At 39.9% G+C, this 20883-nt stretch overlaps 1 protein-coding gene across 1 annotated transcript; it reads left to right on the forward strand.

Annotated features, from left to right (window-relative positions):
- Positions 1-9257: 9257 nt before the first annotated feature.
- On the forward strand, positions 9258-19294 carry LOC306769489 (vang-like protein 2; the record flags this gene model as incomplete). Its single annotated transcript, XM_079258105.1, has 8 exons — positions 9258-9454; positions 9544-9785; positions 11046-11169; positions 11257-11864; positions 14100-14236; positions 17913-18048; positions 18507-18753; positions 19037-19294. The coding sequence occupies exons 1-8, from the start codon at positions 9401-9403 to the stop codon at positions 19292-19294; spliced, it is 1806 nt and encodes a 601-aa protein (XP_079114231.1). The 5' UTR covers positions 9258-9400.
- Between the last annotated feature and the right edge of the window lie 1589 nt (positions 19295-20883).

Consider the following 20883-nt stretch of genomic DNA (forward strand, 5'->3'; position numbering starts at 1 on the left):
CCTTCTATCTTCCTTTTCATGCTTAACTTTGTACACTGACATCAATGTTGTGGCCCTAACTGGCTATTTAAAATGTTTTTACTTTATTGTTGCACAAACAAAAGTTCCCTGCACAGTGCAAACTACTGTATGCATAAATACGTCTTCATCATCTCCTTTTATTTCCTCTTTTTTTTTTTTTTTTTTTTTTTTGCTCACATGTAATATAGAAAGATCAGACCCCACTTGTTTTATATGTTCTTTTTTTCTGTAAGGCCTTAGACCTTATATTTGATTTTATTTTTGTAGATATAATTGGAAAAAAAAAGGATGTATAAATTATTTTCTCCTTTGTTTTAAAAGTTGGTGACGTTGTTAGCTGCACAGAAGGCAAAAAAAAAAAAAAAAAAAAAAAATCTCATGTCAGATTTTGTGTGTTTTGTGAGATTAAAAAGAAAGAAAATGGATAAAGAAAATGTTTTTTTTTTTTTTTGTTTGTTTTTTACTTTCAGATTTGATTCTCTAAACTTGGTGTGTTATCAGATCCAGCATGGTGGGAATGTTAAATGTTGTTAAATAGATCGGATCTGCTTTCTTTATTGCAAAAACTTTTCTTTTTATTCACGTTATCAGTCATGTTTCCAGTGAAGCATCTTTTTTTTTCTTCTTTTTTAGGAACATTTCCAGGATCAGAAGCATCTTTTCTCTCATCGACAATAAAAACAAGAAACATTCTTTCATCCGATCCACAATAAATACAAAAATACATTATTTAGCTCCAAGGAAAATGTATAAAACTGAGTGTTTAGAGTATAAATGTGTATATTTTTAGTGTATTTATACCCTAATTTGTTTTTAGCAGGATACCTGAACAATCCACAACATTCTGCTGCCAGAGGACCTCTCATCACTGGCTTCCTGTTGCATTAAGAATTTAATTCATAATTCTTCTAATAACTTCGAAATCCCTTCATGCTGTAGCATGATCCTGTTTAAAAGAAGTCTTTGTTCCATTTAATCCAGATCAAATTTTCCTTCCATAATGCTGTGTCCTGTTAGTGTTTCTACAGATCTGAGTCCAGAATGGGAGGCACAACTTTCACTTCTCAGGTTCCTCTCATGAGGAAACCAGCCACCGACTTGGATCCGAAATGCTCAAATGGTTTTAGGACAAGTTTTGAAGCAACACAACATAAGTTTCCATTCCTGAAACTCTGCTTCTGACTCATTTTGACGGCATTCATGTTGTACATTCCCAGGAGCCATCATTGCCACACATTTTAACAGTTCATGTTCCAGCCTGGAGCATCATGCCTCAGATTTGTTCTGATTTACACCACTACACCATCTTCTACTGGATAACAACACGCCGGCTGTTTGGGAGACGCTCTGTGGCTGACTGGGCAAAAAAAGCAAACTATTAGAGAAGAAATGCAAAAAAAAAAAAAAAAAAAGGAAGGACGGGACAGAACAAAAGGTATGAGATTCAACATCAAACTGACTTTAGCTGTTTGGAAAAAGCACAAAAAACTGAGACAAGATGCAAAAGGGATGCGAAAAATTAGCCTCCGCTAGAGGGCGCCAAAGTGCAGTTAGATCGCAAAGCAGCTTTTCTTTACAATTTGCTTTTTCATCTTTTGATTTTCATTTTTCTTTGAATTATTTTTGCTGAGGTTCTTTTTTAGGTTCGTGTAATTCTACTTTAAGTGCTATGACAATATATTATTTATGTAGAGTTTATTTGAGTTTAATTTGACAAATTTAAAAAGAAAGAAAATCAAAGAGAAAAGTCTTTGCATTAGCTTGATTTTTGGTTTATAATAAATAATGTGGTTAGTTTCCTGTGACTGGAAAAGAAGTAAAACTCGCAGTTTAGCCGCAGTACAACCAGATTGTTGCCTTCAAAGTAAAAGTAAACATGTTGTTTGTAAACTTAGTAAGCACAATATCAGAAGAAAATAGCATTTATTGAGGATGCTGCAACATTGTGGTTCCATTTTTGTCTTTGTTAAACACTATTCTGTCATTTTCATTTCCATTGATACATTTGTTCAATATATACAAATGGATTTTTGTAGTTTAGAACAAAGTCAAATTGCTTAAATTGACACAATCTAGCGTGAAAATCGGATGGAGCGTGTGAATGAATCTTAAGACAAACATAGCTTAGATATGTTCAGGTTCAATTCTTTTCAAATATTCAATTATTTTTTTTTTTTTTTTCTTTAATGTAAAGAATTTTGTTCTAATCAGCTGTGAAAAAAAAGACAATACATTTATCTAAATTGGTTGGAATCAGTTCCAAAAACATCAACAAGCTGTGTAAAATGTAAATAAAGGCAGAATGTGATGACATAATTTGTAAACCCATATTTTATTCCCAATAAAACTTACCCAACATACAAGATGTTTAAACTGGGACATTTATTTTATTTAACAGCAGCAAGATATCTTAAAAAATATTTTTTTAAAAAGTAGGAAAAAAAATATGTTTGCATTGTGTATCTTCTTTTAACTGTGTCAACATCTGGGAAGTGAGGAGACCAGTTTCTGCAGCTGGAGAATAATGTCTCGTTCTTCTCTAATGTAGCCTCCCAAACGTTCTGGACCTTCACTGTAACGTTTCTCATCTCATGATGTACAAAGTGCTTTGTTTTGGTGAGAGGTCTGTACTGCAGGAAGGCCGGTTCGGCAGACTTATCACAGCAATGATGCTGCGATGGATGCAGTATCTGGTTTAGCAGTGACGGACATCTGCAAGGTTTTCCCTGCAGGAGACAATCTTCACAGATGTGGAAGCTGCCTGCATCAGGCACTAAAGGCAACACCATACCATGGGAGATGTAGGCTTTTAAACTGTTCACTGATAACAAGATGGATGCTTCATTTTGCTCTTCAGTCTGCTGGACAAGCTGTCAGTGGTTTATTAAGTTTATCCAACGCACACAGAGATTTCTCCTGATAGATACACTGGTTGGATGTTGCAATTTTATGTTGAGGAATATTTTTCAGCAATTATTCCACATTTTCTGCACACATTATCTCTCAGATTGGTGAACCTGCGTTCATCTTTACATCTGAAAGGCTTCTGCCTGAAACGCTTCCATCAAAATCCATCATGTTACGGGCCTTTATGCAAGTTAGCCTAATTAGTTGTCAAATGGCTTCCAGTTCACTTAGTGGGTTATTATTCCAGGGTTTTGTTGCCCCTGTTCCAGCTATTTCTTTTTTTTTTTTCTGGTTCTTTCCTGAAAAAGTGCAGTTGTTCATGTTGATCTGTTTTTCCTGTCGTCTCCACCCCAACCAGTCGAGGCAGATGGCTGCCCTCCTTTAGCCGGGTTCTCCCGGATGTTTTCTTCATGTTAAAAGGGAGTTTTTTCCTTCCCACTGTCGCCTTGTGCATGCTCAGGATGGGGGATTGGATTGAAGTCATGATTCGATACAATCAGTTGGTTTCTATGAACGGGCTTGAAATGATTTTCAATGAAATTATTAAAACTGTAATTGACAATATATCGTCATTTAGGAACGATATCTTTTTTTTTTTTGTTTTGTTTTTTTTGTTTTTTTTTGTTTTGTTTGTTTGATGAAATTCCATACCGGAAGCTGACATTGTGTTCTTTTTATCTTGACCATTCACTGGTCTCGTGCTGAGGCTGGACCTCCACACAGAAGCCCTCCTCCTCCTCCTCCTCCTCCTCCTTCTGCTCCTCCTCCTCAGCTCAGCGGGGCTCCTGCACGCAGCAGATGCGCGGAGCCGGGATGAAGAGTAGATCTTTTACTCGTTGTGCCGCGTTTGTCATTTTATTTACGGTGAGAAAATAAAGCAAGCAACCCCACGGTGAGCTCTGGAGTCAGACTCCTGTTTCAGCCTGAGTGAGCGTGGAAACAGCGAGCAGATGGGAGTGGAAGCGCGTGGGATCCTGAGAGTTTGGTTGGATGCGGCTCCTCGGTGCTGCTGCTGTTAGCTGCTCTTTGTCCGGCGGGCTGCAGCCTTTTCCTCCTGGGCAGAAAGGTAAAAGCCATCCTGCAAGTTTTATAGACTTGTTTTGTTTGATGATATCCATGTTTTTTTTTTTTTTGTTTGTTTTTGTTTTGTTTTTGTTTTTTTTGTAAAATACCTTCTGCTTGTTGCTTCACATATTTCCAACTTCTTAAAAAAAACAGGTGTAGCCTATACAAATACAGACAAGTTCTTTTTATTTGTGTTTCCACAAAATGCAAGTCAGTAGCAGGGCCGGATTAAAAGTGCACAGGTCCTCGGGCCCAGAGTGTTTCAGGGGGCCCCTTCCTCACTACAACATTGTGAAAAATTGTGAATGATACTCTGTGAAATGACATTTCTAACATCTCTGAACCAATGGTACCAATAGCAACACACTAGACACTGTGGTGTAATTATCTGGCTTTTATGTACATTTTGTTTTATGTCCAAACTGCTAGTGTTTGCCCCCCCAAGTGGGCGTGGGCCCCTGGGCTTGTGCCCATAATGCCCATTGGATAATCCGGTATGGTGCAGCCGGGGAGGAATCTCCCCCGGACCGCAGATCATTTGTAGAAAATCTCTACTAGTGCGCACACCCTCTCTACCTGGTGCTCATGCGCACACTGATGAGTTTTATCTCCAGATGCGCCGCGGGCCTGCAGGAGTAGTTGTATGGTGTATGACTTAGATGGATTTCAGTGTAGGAACACGTTTTGGGGGCTGTTTGGTGTGTGAAGACCACTCTGTTGGAAACAAATGGGTGTGTTTGCTTTGTCTCATTGTGTCCCCACGCGTGAAGTCAAAGCAGGTTTTTTTCTTACTACAGCAAATCTCATTTTGGTCACAGGTTACCGAGTTGTTTTTTTGTTTACTTATCTATTAACTTATTCCACTTTAACTTTGTGAGTTTACAATGAGAGCAACATATGAATGTGGCATAGTCGACTTGTATTTGAAAGTAACAGAAATAATCAGCAGAAAAGTATAAATTACTGCAAAAATAATGTGATATTTAAAAAAAAAGATACAATTTTTTTTCTTTTTAATCAGTTTTGCCTAAAAATGATCCACTTTGGGAAAAAACGAAGTCTGTTATATATATGTTGTGACACAAAAAAGAACATGAATTTTTAACAACACTTTAAGTTAAGCTGCACTCCTGCCATCTTGTTTACAATTAACCTTTTTGTGATGTTTTTGATTGTATTTGAGAGTTATTCTTCTTCCGATCTTTTATTTGCTGCTGTTTTTGCTTTAGGCTCTGAGTAAATGTTTCATTTTATCATGTGCAAACAGGGAATTTGTGTTTTACCATAAAGGTTTATGTTAGGTTCCCTTGAAATTGGATAAGAACGTGTTGAGTTCATTTGCTTCCTTTTGCAGAACCTCCAATCTGACTGTTGCACATACATGCAATGTGATGATGATGGTCTAATGGTATGTTGTGCAGCTCTAATATGTATAATATGTGTGTGTGTATGCATCAACATACATTGACACTAGTAAAAGAGTTTTTTTTATATTATTATTATTATAGATTTGCGTGTTAAAGCCACGTGGCGTGTGTAACATCCAAGCTGAACATGAGCTCCTGACTAAATCAATCTGTACTGAATTAATTCCAACAGCAGAGGGTTGTGAAAGATCGATGGGATTGACCGTCTCCTGACAGGGTGCGAGACACAGCTGGTTTTGTTTACATTCACTTCACAACAAGAAAGGGTTAAACTTGTGAGAAACTGATTTTGAGCGCAGTTTCTCGCAGAACGTCTTTGTTCTGGGAGTTCTGCAGGATGTTTAGCGTACATCAGCATTATAAGTCAACACAAACCACTGGATGAACAGCTTTTCAGACACAGCTGCAGTCCCAGCTTGTGATGGACATTCAGATATATTTCTTTTTCATTATAACCATATTTAAATAAAAAGTATTCTGATTGGATCACACTCATTTGGATCAAAATTTAATTCTGGCTGAGACGAGCAGGCTTTGTTCCTAATGACGGGTAGAAATGGTCTATACTGTACATGCCTGTTACATCAAACACACATCAATGTAACACAATCCCAGAATTTATGCTACAGCTTGTTCAGTGTTCATTATAAACATTTTACTAATGCTCCTTGGAATGAATGTGTAAAAGGAAGAAAAATAACACGTTGCCACTGTTCCTGTAACCATTAATTAAATCACTGCAACCTGTCGGAGATGGTGAGTTATGTATCGCGAATAAACTCTCCCTCATGCTCTGCATTAACATTAAACAGTCGATGCAAGGGGGCAAGTCAGCTCTGCTCAAGTCGCAGCAGAAATCTAAATCTACTTTGTCGCAATGAAATCTTTGGTTGCAGGTCTTTTTATTCACGTTATCAGAGAGTGAGAAGAGAGATCTCATAGTGTGACAGAACTGACGAGTCATTTTTACACGATGTAGAATGACCTTAAGGAGCTCATATTGCCAAATTTTCAAAAAAAAAAAATTATTACGATTTTCTTGAATATTTGTAGAGTTTCTTACATTAAGTATGCATTTACTTGAATACAGTATTTGTTTATACATAATTGATCATGTTTATATAAAGCATAATAAACAAAAGCTGTCATTACAGCCTGTTTTCCTTCTTTCTGGATCCAATACTATAAAAAAAAATCTGTACTTTTTATTTAAACATTTTAGTTTTTTTTTTTTTTTTTTAATTTTAACAAAATCTTTCTCAGCATACTCTTGAAAATCCAATTACGCTTCTAAGTTTGAGTTAGTGGACACATGACGTAAATGCAATCTGGTTAGTGCTTACGATGGTGTATGATGTGACTTGTTTGTGGTTTTAGTAGTTTGCTTACGAACTGGTCAATTCCAAGCCAGTTGTGTTAAGTTACCATCAAGTTTGCTTGCTGACCCCCTCAGCCAGATCATCACAGAGCTGTCATTCACCACCTCCTCTGTGTGGATGGCATGAAGCTTTAAGCCAGAACAGAGTCAGACCTTGACTCATAGATCTTCCTCACCAGGATATGCAGCCGGAACATGGCTGTCTTTTGGCCTAGATGGATGTAGCCTGATTGTAACAAAGAGAGGAAACATGATAACAACTAAAGGAGTCGAACTTAGGAAGACAATATAGCAGATATTCATGACAGCTACAAGTATCTTTTGGTACCACAGAGAAATGACAACCATAAAGACACCACAGAAAAAGTCAGACACAACCAATTTCGTACTGTGAGCAGGGCAGGTTGTAGAGAGTTAGTTTGATAGGAAGAACAAACTCTCAGTCATCAATATGTGCAGTTTGTCCTGTCAGACATCAGATACCCAGCTGGTGTAAAAAGCTGTGCCAAAAGAAGAGATAGAACTCAGTGATAAAGTTAAGGCAAACTTCTCACAATGCATGGAATGAGTCCACAACACAGAGACTGTACATTCAGAGGAAGGAGGGAGGCTCAAGTAGCCGAAACCTTACAAGGGAGAGGAGGAAGCAGAAGAACAAGTGTGGAATGGATAAGCACTAGCATAGCATGTACAAACAACACATTGAAGAAGTGGCTATTGAGAAGTTGTATTAGTGGCTAGAAAAGGCTAGTCTGAAAAACAGCAGGGCCATGCCACAGCTGGTATTGAGAGTAATAGAAGCAAAGGTCTACCCCAGCAGACCGGACTCCAAGTGCAGGCTGTGCAAAGAGGCCTCTGAGACAGTTCAGCATATAGTTGCAGGGTGTAAGACGCAGGCAGGAAAGGCATACATGGAGCCCCAACCAAATGGGCATCGCAGTGGTTGAGAAACAATCCAACAAGGCTGCTAAGGCCGAGAACAGACTTGAAAAATCTTACGGCCAGAAAGTTAAAAAGATGTGGGAAGTGAAGGCAGAAGTGGTACTAGTGGTATCTGGAGCACTCCTTTGGTGAATTTCTTGGAGAGGCTTTTCTTCAAGCAGTAGCACAGGATGTAATCTGCAAGTATTCAGGAAGGCCTTGATCTTTCAACATCCCATCGTTCCCAGGATGTTACACACTGATTAAACCTGTATACAGGACAGTTTTCCATCACATGCAACCACATTCTCTACTGCTTGGTTAGCCCCACCGTGTAGTCCTCAGAAGTGACCGAGTAATGGCCTGCCCTGCTTCCTCATTTAGCAAAAACCCTGCTGATGACTTGTTGGCTCTTAAACGGGAGATTTACAGTGAAAGGAAAACAATGCTCCTCTTTGAGCAGTGATCAGGCTGTTTTGAGCCAAAGTAAGGAAACTGACAACTCACATTCATAAGCCTTTATTTTGGTTTATATATTTGTTGTAAATGTCATCCTTTACTTTATAAACCGAGCAGAGACCAGTGGTGGTTTAGCAACCTTATGACTCTTCACTACTAAAAGACTTTTGCTTTTATTAAACTGACAAAAGAATAGGCATATTATTATAGATCATTGCACCTGAAATGTTTGCAGCCTTGCTCATGTGCCTCCTTGGAAAATGTACCTCTGTAGAAGTCCATGTGTGAATCACATGAAATCCCTTAGAGAAGTGTCTAATATAGCCAGCGGAGGTCACAGCACAAATGAGAGAGCACGAGGACAGTCATTATTAGATTAAATGTCTGCTTGTTCTACAGCCAGTTGGTAATGCACCTTTGAGAAAACAACGCAGCTCTTTCCATGCTGGGGAACAGATATGAACAACAGAAATGGTTTCGAAAACTTTGGGAGAAAGGGAGAGATATCTTTGAAATGAAGTCCAAATCACGGCCTGGTGAATGGATAGTCTGTTTTTGTCTTCTGAGGTGTGTGGCTGAGGGATAAGGGGAGGAGATGGGGTGCTTAGTTGATGTTCTGGTCACCATGACAGCAGTCCCCCTCCTCCCTAGTCTTTTCTCACCCCTAGACTCCCATTCATGCCCATTGTAGTAGCTAAGCTCTGTTGCCCTAGGAGACCACAGGGGTAAGTTGGGGAATGTGGCGACTGTGCAAGTGTATCATACATCAACTTGTGGCAAATGGTGCAAAAATGAGCTCAGCATAATTAAGTGAATTTTAAAAATATAAATAAATAGTAATAATAAACAGAAACAAACAAAGCATGTTCAATGCTGATTGGATGACGTAGATCTAAGCATTTCCATTAAAGCAGGAGCATTAATAGCTGTTCAGATATTCAGCTTCTTCTGCTAGATGTCTCCTCACTGGAGACCTGAAGCCCAGAATAGAAGGTGGCAAAGTTGCCCTTCATTGGCTGAGAACACACCCGGGGCCAAATCGCTTTAGGTTGCTCATAAAAACTCCCTCAAAGCGGAAGAATGGGCTCAGCTAAGTCCTGTGCTGCAGACAGGACACAAGCTTTCACTCACCACAGAGTGCCAACTTTTTAACAATGCCGTCTCTCTTCCTGTTGCCATTGCTTGGTATGTGTCCCTTTCGAGACGATTTTACTTGTCTCACATGACAAATTATCTTCTGCCTTTCCTCCCTCTCCTCTCTCGGCTTTCCCATATGGTCCCTGCCCTCTTGCAAACTTAACCATTTCCATAACTCATTTCTCACTTTGTCTTCCACTCCTCCCCCATCTTCCCTTCTTTTCCCAGGCCTTCAAAATAGATTCCTTCAGGAGTAAAGTGGACTTGTTGCGCCTTCCTCTGACCCTTTCTTCCAAGTCCATCAGTAGCCACAAAAGCCAGTTGGGTGCGGTCTGGGAGAAGGGCGGCGGCTCGGGGAAAGGAGTTGTGCTGAAACTCCGCCCACCGCCGGCCTTCGACATGGACAACGAGTCAACATACTCGAGCTACTCTTTTAAGTCGTCCCATTCACGTAGTTCCCGCAAACACAGGTAAGGTATCATTATCAATTAATCTGTTGTTCATTTGGACTATTACTTCCTGAACCATTAAAGTCCAATGTGTAAACTTTTGGGAGATCTTTTGACAATCTGATGTAATACTAAAGTTCGTAATGTTGTTTTCATCAATGTAGAGTTTTGTGAAAATAGTCAACTGTCACCTTGGTGGGAGATGTTCATATCCTCAGTTCCTACTTAGCTAAACTGCCACGCTGAATATATCCTATATGCTTTAGTTTTTGCTCTTTTGTTTATTTATAATTAATTAATTCAATTTTTTTGTCATTTTTACTCCGAACGTCATTTAAGTGGAAAATAAGTTGGGGTATTTCAGGTTGTTGTAATCTGCATCTTTGCCACTAGATGTCACCAAATCCAACAATTTGCTCCTTTAAACGTGAAGTGTCAAAATCTAATACAATACAAAAAGAAAGTTAAAAGTGCCACAGATACTGAGAGGCACGCAGGGCTTATTCTTCAAAATGTAAATGAATGTTTTTATTAGAAAAAAATTGACAAATGTGCGCTTTAGAATTGTTGGTTGTCACGTCAACATATCCATAAAGTTGACTCATTGTGTTTATTAAGTGCAAATGAAACAGGATGAGTGATAGTTGTGTTGAAGGAACAATTTTTTTAAAAAATAAAATCTTCAACCAATCTGTCAATTCTCCGACCTCTTCTACCTAGAGATGATTGTGTGTGAAAGTACGAGCAGATCAGTATTTTCCGAAAAGCTCAGAACAGTACGTCTGGCACCAGCGATCATGCTGTGTTCAGAGTCCCTAAATTCATCTTTCTTCCTCATTTTGATGCTTAATTTTAACATTAAAAAAATCATTTTGTTCATGTTTACAAGCCTAAATGAGTTGCTGCCATGCAAGTGATTGAAAAGCCATTTGCGTTAATACGTTTACTTAAGAAAGTGACAGGTGAGTGTGTGTTGCAGGAAAAAATCTGTGCATTTATAGCAAACTTCTAGCAATGAAAATTAAAAAGAAACTATATTTCGCTGTTTTTATTTGGCTGTTTGTGATTAAAGATCTAAAAGCGTGTTAAATTAAGTACAAATTGAATCTTTGGTATTCGTAGCACATCTATGTTGGGGGTTTTAACCAACAAATAGCTGCCTCAAATAGGGATGAATTTCTCCCAGTCACTACCATAGATTACATACTTCCTGCTGGGACCTGTGGTGTGAAATAATTATTGTCTCGATAGCTACTTCTGACATGAAAGCTTTCCCTGCAGGGAGAGGAGGGACAGGCATCGCTCGAAGAGTCATGATTGTGCCATCCGTGGTGACAAATCGGTGATCATCCAGGCTCCGGGGGAGCCACTGCTGGACGCAGAGTCCACAATAGCAGACGACCGGGTCTGAGTTTCATGTATTTGTGCTTCTTCCCATGTTCTTATAGACACTAGCGTAACTGACCCATGTGTCTTTGCCTTTACTCTTCAGGATGATAACTGGGGCGAGACCACCACAGTGGTCACCGGCACCTCTGTGGACAGCGTTTCTAACGAAGACCTGACACGGATCTCCAAAGACCTGGAAGATTCCTCCCCTCTCGACTGCCGCCGTTACATCAGCCCTGTGCTGGGGGCCATTTTGGGGCTCTTCTCACTCATCACTCCTCTGGCCTTCTTGGGTCTCCCTCAGCTCCTGTGGCGGGACACATTGGACCCTTGCGGAACACCATGCGAAGGCCTCTATATTTCTATGGCCTTCAAGCTGCTGATCCTTTTTATCTCCACGTGGGCACTGTTTCTCCGCCCTCCTCGAGCCACTCTGCCGCGCTTCTATGTCTTCCGCTGTCTGCTGCTGGCACTGGTCTTTCTCTTTGTGGCGTCGTACTGGCTCTTCTACGGGGTGCGAGTGCTGGAGCCCAGAGAGACGGACTACCGGGGGATTGTAGGTTATGCGGCGTCTTTGGTGGATGCGCTTCTGTTCATTCAGTACTTGGCCCTGGTCCTACTGGAGGTCAGACACCTGCAGCCTGCTTTCTGCCTGAAAGTTGTCAGGACCACAGATGGAGTCAGTCGCTTCTACAACGTGGGGTATCTCAGGTTAGTGTTTGGAGGAAAAATCAGGAAAGTAACTTCTGTTTGTTTCTAATTGCATTGCATAGGACTCACTCATCAGAATGTCGCAAAAATGCCCAAAAAGTCAAGCATTTGTTTTAGAATATTTGAAAGTGATCCAACACCTCTCTGTTATGTTGTGCAAGCTGTTTAAATGAGATAGCATGGTCTTTTTTTTTTTTTAACAATTTAACAAGATCATTTTCCTAGCTCTTGCAGAAATGTTAGTGAATAGGTGAGAGGAGTCAAGTAGTTGACCCCCCTCCTCTTTACCTTCTTTTTCTTTTTCAAAGCAACTTGTGATAAATGCCTGAAATCACAGTTGATACTTATCCCTCGTTAGAGAGAAGAATCAAGTAGGGATGCCAAGATTACTGATTTTCATTCATTTCATTCAATGAATTTGTCATTCATTCATTACATTCATTACAATTATTGTCACAGAAATAATCACAATTTTATGATTTTTATATTTATTCTCCGCCTCTCGCTTGATGATTCCTGGGATCGGCTCCAGGTCCCCAGGGCTCCTCATTGGACTAAGCATTAATGAATGTGAATTAATGAATGAATGAATATTTATTTTGTATTAAGTACTTTCCCAACATTATAGAATGTGCAAAATCACATGAATACTCCCAAGTCTTTAAATTTAATCAAAATTAACTTGTATCAATAATCAAGCAATGTAAGAACATTCTAAAAGTTTTCAAGCCTTAGAGGGTGGCCACATGTATAACATATAACTTCATTTTCGTTCCATGAACAAGTTGTGCTGATCTGCTGTCATAATTCAGACTCGATCTTTCTTGGAAAGTTATGACATTGAGCAATGTTTATGACTAATTAATCATGACGTTTACTGTGACGTTTCAATGTGAAATCAAGTAATACAAATCAGCTGTGGAAGTAGCCCAAGTTGATGAAATACAATTTAACTTCAATTCAGCTTTATTTATATAGCATCAAATCATGGCAATGCCATCTCAAGATGCTTTACAGACAAGAAAAAAACATAATGAAAGCCAATTCATAATAGTCTATATAAGGAAACCAACAAATTGAGTTGGAGGCTCCAACTCAAATCTCCCATCCTGAGCAAACACACTGGCGACACGAGTAGAAATGCTGAAGTAACCTTACAGTGCATATGTGGTTGTCAATATCAGTCATATATATTCACATGAACGTTTCTGATTAGCATAAATCTGAGATAATCAGAAAGGTTCATTACACTTTATTGGACAGTAGATGTCAGTGGCTGAAAACAGGACAAAGAATTGGCTTCCTGCTGTCCTGATAGGTACAAAAAAAAAAATCAATCGTCTCTTTTTTCCAGGTGTGTTTATTGCCAAGTTCAGAGCCTCCATGTGAGTTATTAGAATATGCAGAGGTGTGACTAAAAGAAATACGAGCTGAGGTCATTTTTGTTGCCAGCAAAAAGAATGAATTCACAAGGATGTGTTTTCCTTTTGGTCCCTAGCTGGAGACAGAGCATGCATCTGCTGCAGTCATTATTATACAGATGGATGCCGAGTCAAACATTTTGATATTGTATTCAAGAAATAAATGTTAGCAAGTTTTGTCATAAGTGTTAAACAAACTTTGGGGTTCAAGCAGTCCACTGCTTTAGTTTGTTTTTAGGCAAACATTGAGTGTTGTTGCTTATATAAGAGGTAGTACATCATGATAGACTCTGCTGCTTTGCTGTTATTGGCCTTTTAATTTTACATTTGATTTCAGAAGACCATCAAACCAAAGACACTCGTTTTAAAACTGAAAAGTGCCAAGTTAAATCAGCATTCACACACACATACACATATATATATATACATACATACATACAAACACACACACAGTGTGTGTGGGTGGTAAATTCATTTTTGGTTTGATGATGAGAAACTCAAGAACAAACAAAAACAAAAAACTGACTAAAAGTGGTCCAACAAGCAACTGCAACCACATGCAGGAAGTGAAGAAATTAAAGTTTGATCGGACTCGTGAAAAATTGTGCCCAAAAATTCATACTTTTAATCATAAAAAGAATTTCTTCATCTTAATCTTGAGTTATGGTTTTGCAAAGCTGCAGACATGTTTACCATCATGGCTACCAGTATTTCATTTAGCATTTCTGGTTCACCACTTCCTTCATGTGGGCATACACCTGTGTATGTTTAGGTTCCAGTTTGAACTTTTCTCCCTCTTTCTGGTGCAACGCAGCATCCAACGTGCAGCTGTCTGGGTTCTGGACCAGTACTACAGTGACTTCCCTGTCTACAACCCCGCGCTGCTTAACTTGCCCAAGTCCATCCTCACCAAGAGGATGTCTGCCTTCAAAGTCTACAACCTGGAAGAAGGTGCAGCCCTTTGTTTCTTTTCTACACCCAAATGGTTCCCATTTTTAGTTAAATAAAAGCACACATACATGGTTAACTGTGAAATTCAACCATTATAACATAGAAAATTGATCGAAAATCATGATGTACTCTATCAGTAAAACGCTGATTAAATCGATTGTAAAAATGAGAGTCTGATATTTAATATTTTGCGTCACAGCTGTTGTGATCAGATGTTGAAACCATAGAGATGGACGGAGCATCTGTGACATCACCCGTAGGTTTCTGAAGAGCTGAATTGAAGCTCGGTGGGCGGTTCCTACCGTTGCCTTGTTGGCAGCGTCATTCACGTCGTCTCGCCCGGAAAATACAAATATGAGTGTGAGGGTGTGTCGAGGGGAGCGTGTGAAGCGGGATGTTATGGGGTGTAAGTGTGAATGGGGTGGGGGGCAGAGGAGCGGGGGAGTGCGAGATGGGGTGTCTGTAAGCAACAGGATGGATAGTGTGTGTGTGTGTGTGTGTGTGTGTGTAGGAAGGGAATGTGTGTGCACCTATGTGAGTGTGTGCGTGTGTGAGAGAGAGTGTGTGTGAGTGAGTGAGTGAGTGGGAGGGGTGAAAGGGCCTTGGTGCCCGGGGAGCGCGGCCGGTGCACTGGGGCGCGGCCTGGCTGCCATTCAGTGGCGGTCTGGGTGTCCTGGCTCTCCATTGGCGTGGGCTGTACCTTCTGCCTACGGGGGTGGGGGGTTGCCTTTGGGCTCTTGGGGTCCTGGGGCCCGCACTCTGTCTGCCCTGGGTGGCCAGTGCCTGGCAGAGCCGTGCTTTGCCGGCCCGGGCCTGCTGGGGCCCCCCCTCTGCCACCTCCTGGGTGGATGCATGGCTGGCTCCGGAGCAGAGCAGTTGGGATCTGTGCTTGGGGATGGCCGCCAGCTGCTCGAGCCTCGGGGTTCTCTGGGCCTTCCTCATGCCGGCATGTGGGCGGGGCCACATTGGCATGATCACTCTTCTCTGAACACGTTCCACTCTGTATGTTCTGCATGTGACACAGTCACTGAGTCGCCTCTAGGTTCATTTACTAACAATGGCTGGTTTTCTTCCTGTGTGTCTAATTTAGCTTGTGAGCTCTGGGTTTTCCTGATAGTTGATGGCTTCGTCCTCCAGCAGGGGGAACATGACTCCAGTGTGTATAGGTGTATGGATGTGTGTATATATAAGTGGGTGTGTATGTGTGCTTATATACACGCAAATGTATGTAGGTTGTTCTCTTTCTCAATCTTTTTTTTTCTCTCTCTCTTTTTCTCTCTACAAGTTGTTTTCTGTTTTCTTTTCGATTCTCTTTCTGTCCCTCTTCTGTCCTCTCCGGTCCGGTCCAGCAGTACAAACTTTGTAATACAAACAAATATGCAAAATAAATAGAAAAATAAAATTAAAATCCAGAATATCAAGGGGAGCATTATATCTATGATGCTTCCCTTGGCAAAGTAAATTTGCCCAGCAGAAAATCCATTTTGCCTGCTTAAATGCTGGACAAGACAAAAAAAAAAAAAAAAGAAAATACAAATATGGGCAAAGAGGTGGAGCTAAGAAGGCAGCCATGAGCGTCATGGCGGATGATTGACATCGAGCGAACTCCGAGGTTTCTGTAGCTACAAGCTAACCGAGCTAACCACAAGATAACGGGAGCTAACCAGCTTACGGAGGTAAGCGGGCTAAAGCTAGGTTACATTGTTAACCGGCTAAAAACCACGCTTGTTTTACGTTCTTCTTACTTAAAGCCGGAGATTGGTACATGTCAATCAAAAGGACACGCCCCTGAATTTGCTGAACTTTGAGATTAAATTACTTTAAATTGGGCGAGTTAGAAAAAAATTCACTCCCTCCACAGTTGTCATGAAGGTAAACCTGACCTATAAACCAAAAATGGATTTTTTGCTTCACAATTTAAAAAATTTTTTTTCCTTCAAATAAATAAAAATAATCCATTATAAATTAATTAATTATACATTTTTTCATTGTTTTTTATTGATCTTTTTACTTATCTTATTGGGCATTACAGCAGCAGAATTATGGTCTGGCTACTGTGATTAAGAAATCAAGAAAAATGCAGAGCAAAAAAAGTTTTGTACATTTTTTTGGTTTTTAATTTACAAAAAATCAGCAATATTGAAGAATTGTGAGAATTGCAATTTAATTAGAATTGGCATCGAATCGGGACAACAACATATTGTACCAGCCCTAATGCCTGTTGTAAATGCAGCGCAGGCTGAAGGCTTGACGCTCGGGAAAAACTGCCACACTAGGCGGGACCCAAACTGCAGACAGAGTGAGAATGAAGCACAATTTATTGCTTGAGTTGTTATCAGTTGGTTATTTGTCCAGGTAGTATCTCTCTAGGAGAAGATCAGCGGAGTACTAAATAAATTAAGTCTGACTGAGAAAATGATTTTAATGGAATAATGAGGTTTACTGTGTCCAGGAGTGGTTGATTGGCTGGAGAGGGTAGTCGAGATCTCAGGATTTGTGAGCAAGATGGCAGGGCAGGCAGGCAGGTGGATCAGCCGACGTTTGCTCTAGAATTAGTGGGAGTGGATCCAGGTGAGGCAAAGCAGTACTGTGTCACAAGAAGGAGTAGAAGACAATAGTTAACATAAACCCTTAGAGAACACAGAATTCCCAAGGAGCTGGATTTACCACAAGTACTGTGGTGGAGACTGGAGCTCCTGCAGGTGTTTAAATAACCAGTGGTGAGCTGGAAGTGTGTTCCATCAGCTCTCCAGGCTCCACCCTGAGCCTCCAGGAAGCCTGCTCAGCCTTGCCTAAAAACCCAGGAGAGAAAAAGAAAAGACGACTGCCAGGAGCAAACCATGACAGCCTCATGTGCTCAGAATCTTGTAATTCTAATCCTCTGAAAGTTTTGATACGACACCCTGTAGATGGTGGGGTCTTATGAGTCCTCGCAGTTTTATGGTGAGGATTTTTTTTCACTTTTAGACAAAGTTTGTGGCAAATAGGTGAACCTCTGCTCACCTTTACATCTAAGTGGCCTCAGGCATGAATTGTTCAGGTTACTGACCTGTTGCTACTTAACCTTATTAGTAGGGGTGGGAAAATCGAATCGAAAAATTGAAAATCAGGATTTTTTTGCTTCACAATTTTAAAAATGATTTTTTTTTTTTTTTTTTTTTTTGTCAAAAAATTATTTTTTCCCCCAAATAACTAAAAATAATCCGTTATAAAATTTTTGTCATTTTTATTGTTTTTATTGATCTTTTAATTTGTCTTCTTGGGCGTTATAGTAGCAAAATGATAATCTGGCTGCTGCGTTGTTTTTCCCTCATTGAAATCAAGTAAAATGACGAGCAAAGAGAAAGTTTTATTTATTTTGTTTTTAATCTACAAAAATTGGTAATATTGAAGAATTGTGAGAATCGCAATTTAAATCGGATCGTCACCCAAAAAATCGGAATAGAATCGAATCGGGCCAAAAGCATATCGTCACAGCTCTACTAATTAGTTGTCTAATGCTCCTTCAGATGTTACATGGCATCCCTTTTGGGAATAGTGGTGGTAGTCTAAAAAGCAATTTCACCAAGTAAAGTTCTGCATCGATTTCTTGTTATTTTGTCAACAGAATAAACGACTCATTACTCCTCACACCAGTTAGATGGATCAACCTTAACTTGAGGGTTTTTGTCCACAGAGAACAGCACCAACAACTCCACGGGACAGTCCAGAGCCATGATCGCAGCTGCTGCGCGGAGAAGAGACAACTCTCACAACGAGTATTACTACGAGGAGGCAGAGGTGGAGCGGAGGGTTCGCAAACGCAAAGCCAGGTACGTTCAAAGGTTCAAAGTCATGCCGATGCAATCAAACTGTACACACAAGCCGTTATAAAATAAACTGTTAAACCGTTAAACCGTTAATAAATAAACTGTTGGCTGAAGGTGACTGGAAAAGATCCTCTGTTTTGTCTAATTTTGTGAAACAGATTTTTAGGTTCTGTTAATGCAAAGATCATGGACTAATTTCAACATTTTATTCAGAGTTTTTGGTTTCACATATGATTTATATGTAATATTTCATGTGTTTTAAGAGCTAATCCGAGGCATACACAAGTGGGAATGTCACATTTATCAGGCTGGAAGAAGCACTTTGTAGATAATCAGTACTAAATGAAGGGAAATTATAGCAACTAGTACTGGCAATGTGACATTTATGACTAAACAGCTTGGTTTTAAATCATTTGATACATTTAGATGCAGATGATTCGTACTGTCTCGTGTATCCACAGACTGGTGGTGGCTGTGGAAGAAGCCTTCACCCACATCAAGCGTCATCAGGATGAAGAAACAACTGCATCGTCTCCCAAACATCCACGGGAGGTGATGGACCCCAGAGAGGCTGCTCAGGCCATCTTTGCCCCCATGGCGAGGGCCATGCAGAAGTACCTCCGTGCCACCAGGCAGCAGTCCTACCACACTATGGAGAGCATCATCAACCACCTGCAGTTCTGTGTTACACACAACATGACCCCCAAGGTTAGGGAGGATTGCTTAACTGGAATTGTTTTCTATTCATGTTCTTACATTGTTTGAGAAAATAAGGATAAACCAGATCCTAAAAAGGAATTTAAAGTGACAACGATCAGAATTTCATGGCTGTAAATACATTATTCCTGCTCCTGCCTAACCAGAGGAAGCACAGCCTTATTTTAAACTACTTTTCTTTGACTCATTAATTGGTTTATTTAGCTAAACTGTTGCACATTTTCTTATTTTTACCATCACTTTTCACATAATCCTTTTTTTGCTGTCTAAATAGGCTTTCTTGGAACGCTACCTCACACCAGGCCCCACCCTCCAGTATCTGGATAACAACAGGGGACGTCAGTGGACACTAGTAAGCGAGGAGCCGGTGACTGCGTCTCTACGCCAAGGCCAGGTCTTCTGCCTGAAGCGACTCGACTTCGCTCTGGTTATAACAGTAACTCCCCTCCCTTTCCTGCGCCTGGGCGAGGAGTTCATTGACCCCAAAAGCCACAAATTTGTCATGAAGCTTCAGTCAGAGACGTCTGTGTAGGAGGAGAGAAGTGTTGACTCAAAGATACTAATCTTTCAGGGTATCTTTTTTTTTTTATATACTTTTTTAGTATTATCTTGTCATTTTACAAAGTTTTTTTCTTTTCTTTTGAATACAAAACAAAACAGCAGATCATAAATGGTTATAATATCACATATTCATACAGAAAAGAGGCGGAAGCAACTGAAATGCCTTGTGCTTGTTCCTCTTTGGGTCTTGTGGCAAATGACAAGCAAGACAAGCAGCTCACTTCTCTGCAGTGGTGAATGTTAACCTCTGATAACACAATGCAGGCTTCCTCTTCCCACTAACAGCTGGGGCAACTGTTTGTATTTGTACTTTTGTGCAACACAAGTGTTTCACTTTGTTAAAATAGCTACTTTAATCCAAACACTGGATTTTTTTTTTGTGTGTGTGTGTGTAATTTATGTTTCATTTATATTTTCCATACAGGTAAAATTAATATGTTTGTGTTTGAACATTTTATTTGAACTTTTGCTGCTTTTCTTTCTAGACTCTCAGAAATAGTCTCAGTTCCCTTTTCTCTGTTTCAGTGATGTCACATTTTCCATCTCTTTTCTTGTTTGACATTTGTTAAAAGAATCGGTCTGTGCAAAAATAAAAATAAAACCTTTTGGACAGTTTTTTATGTCAAATGGGAGTGAAACTTCTGCATTTTCAATTCCCATTCAGCCAATGACAATAAGAATAATCATTTCCCTATTATGCAAGACAAGACAGACTTAGCAGGCTGAAGCATTTATTTAAAAAAAAAAAAAACTACACAGCTGCATACATGTTGTAAAAAAGATGTCCTCTTTTGCTACAGTTATTACAGGTCAGTTTTAACAACTATACAAACTGTAAATCCAACAAAACACAATAAGTTAAGTATAGTTCAGGAAATTGTACTTGAGGTTTGGAGTGGGGGTGGTGAGCTGCATGCTAGTGTCCATCACAGCTAGCTAGCATGCAGCATGTGTGAGAATCTGTGGTCTACTCAGGAAACTGCAGAATTCTGTGCAACAACAGGAAGCACACATTTTAGTGTATTTCCTAGCATGTAATATCAGTACATATATGGCATGTAACAAACATTACAACTTCCTAATTTTTTATCAGCAGGAGAAGCAAACATAGATGTTTATGCTATGTTTAGCAGCGTTATGGTGGAGCCTGACTGGATCCACTACATAAAGTCCAGAAAAGAACTGGGATATCCCAAAAGCCACAATTTCCCTCCACATTTATTAGCTTTAGTGGTTTAATTACAGGTTAGATTTTTCTAAACTGAAACATGTCAAGTGGGTGGGATGTAAATGGGGAAGTTAAACCATAAGGTGCAACAGGTTTCAAAAGAACTTAAGAGACATGGCTGTGAGATCACCGTTTGACTGCTTTGACCAACTAATGACTGTTCATATAATCTTAGCACAAAAAAGGAAAGAAATTTATGGTTGGTCAGTGTTTCTTCTCCTCTTTAAAGAGAACAATTGGTTTGTACTATATAATGTTAGAAATCTGGATTAGTCACATTTAAAAGGGGTATAACTTACATACCAACAGGAGAACACTGCAGGGGCACTGCC

Source organism: Telmatherina bonti, assembly GCF_933228915.1.
Source record: "Telmatherina bonti genome assembly, chromosome: 18".
Taxonomy (NCBI): Eukaryota; Metazoa; Chordata; class Actinopteri; order Atheriniformes; family Telmatherinidae; genus Telmatherina; species Telmatherina bonti.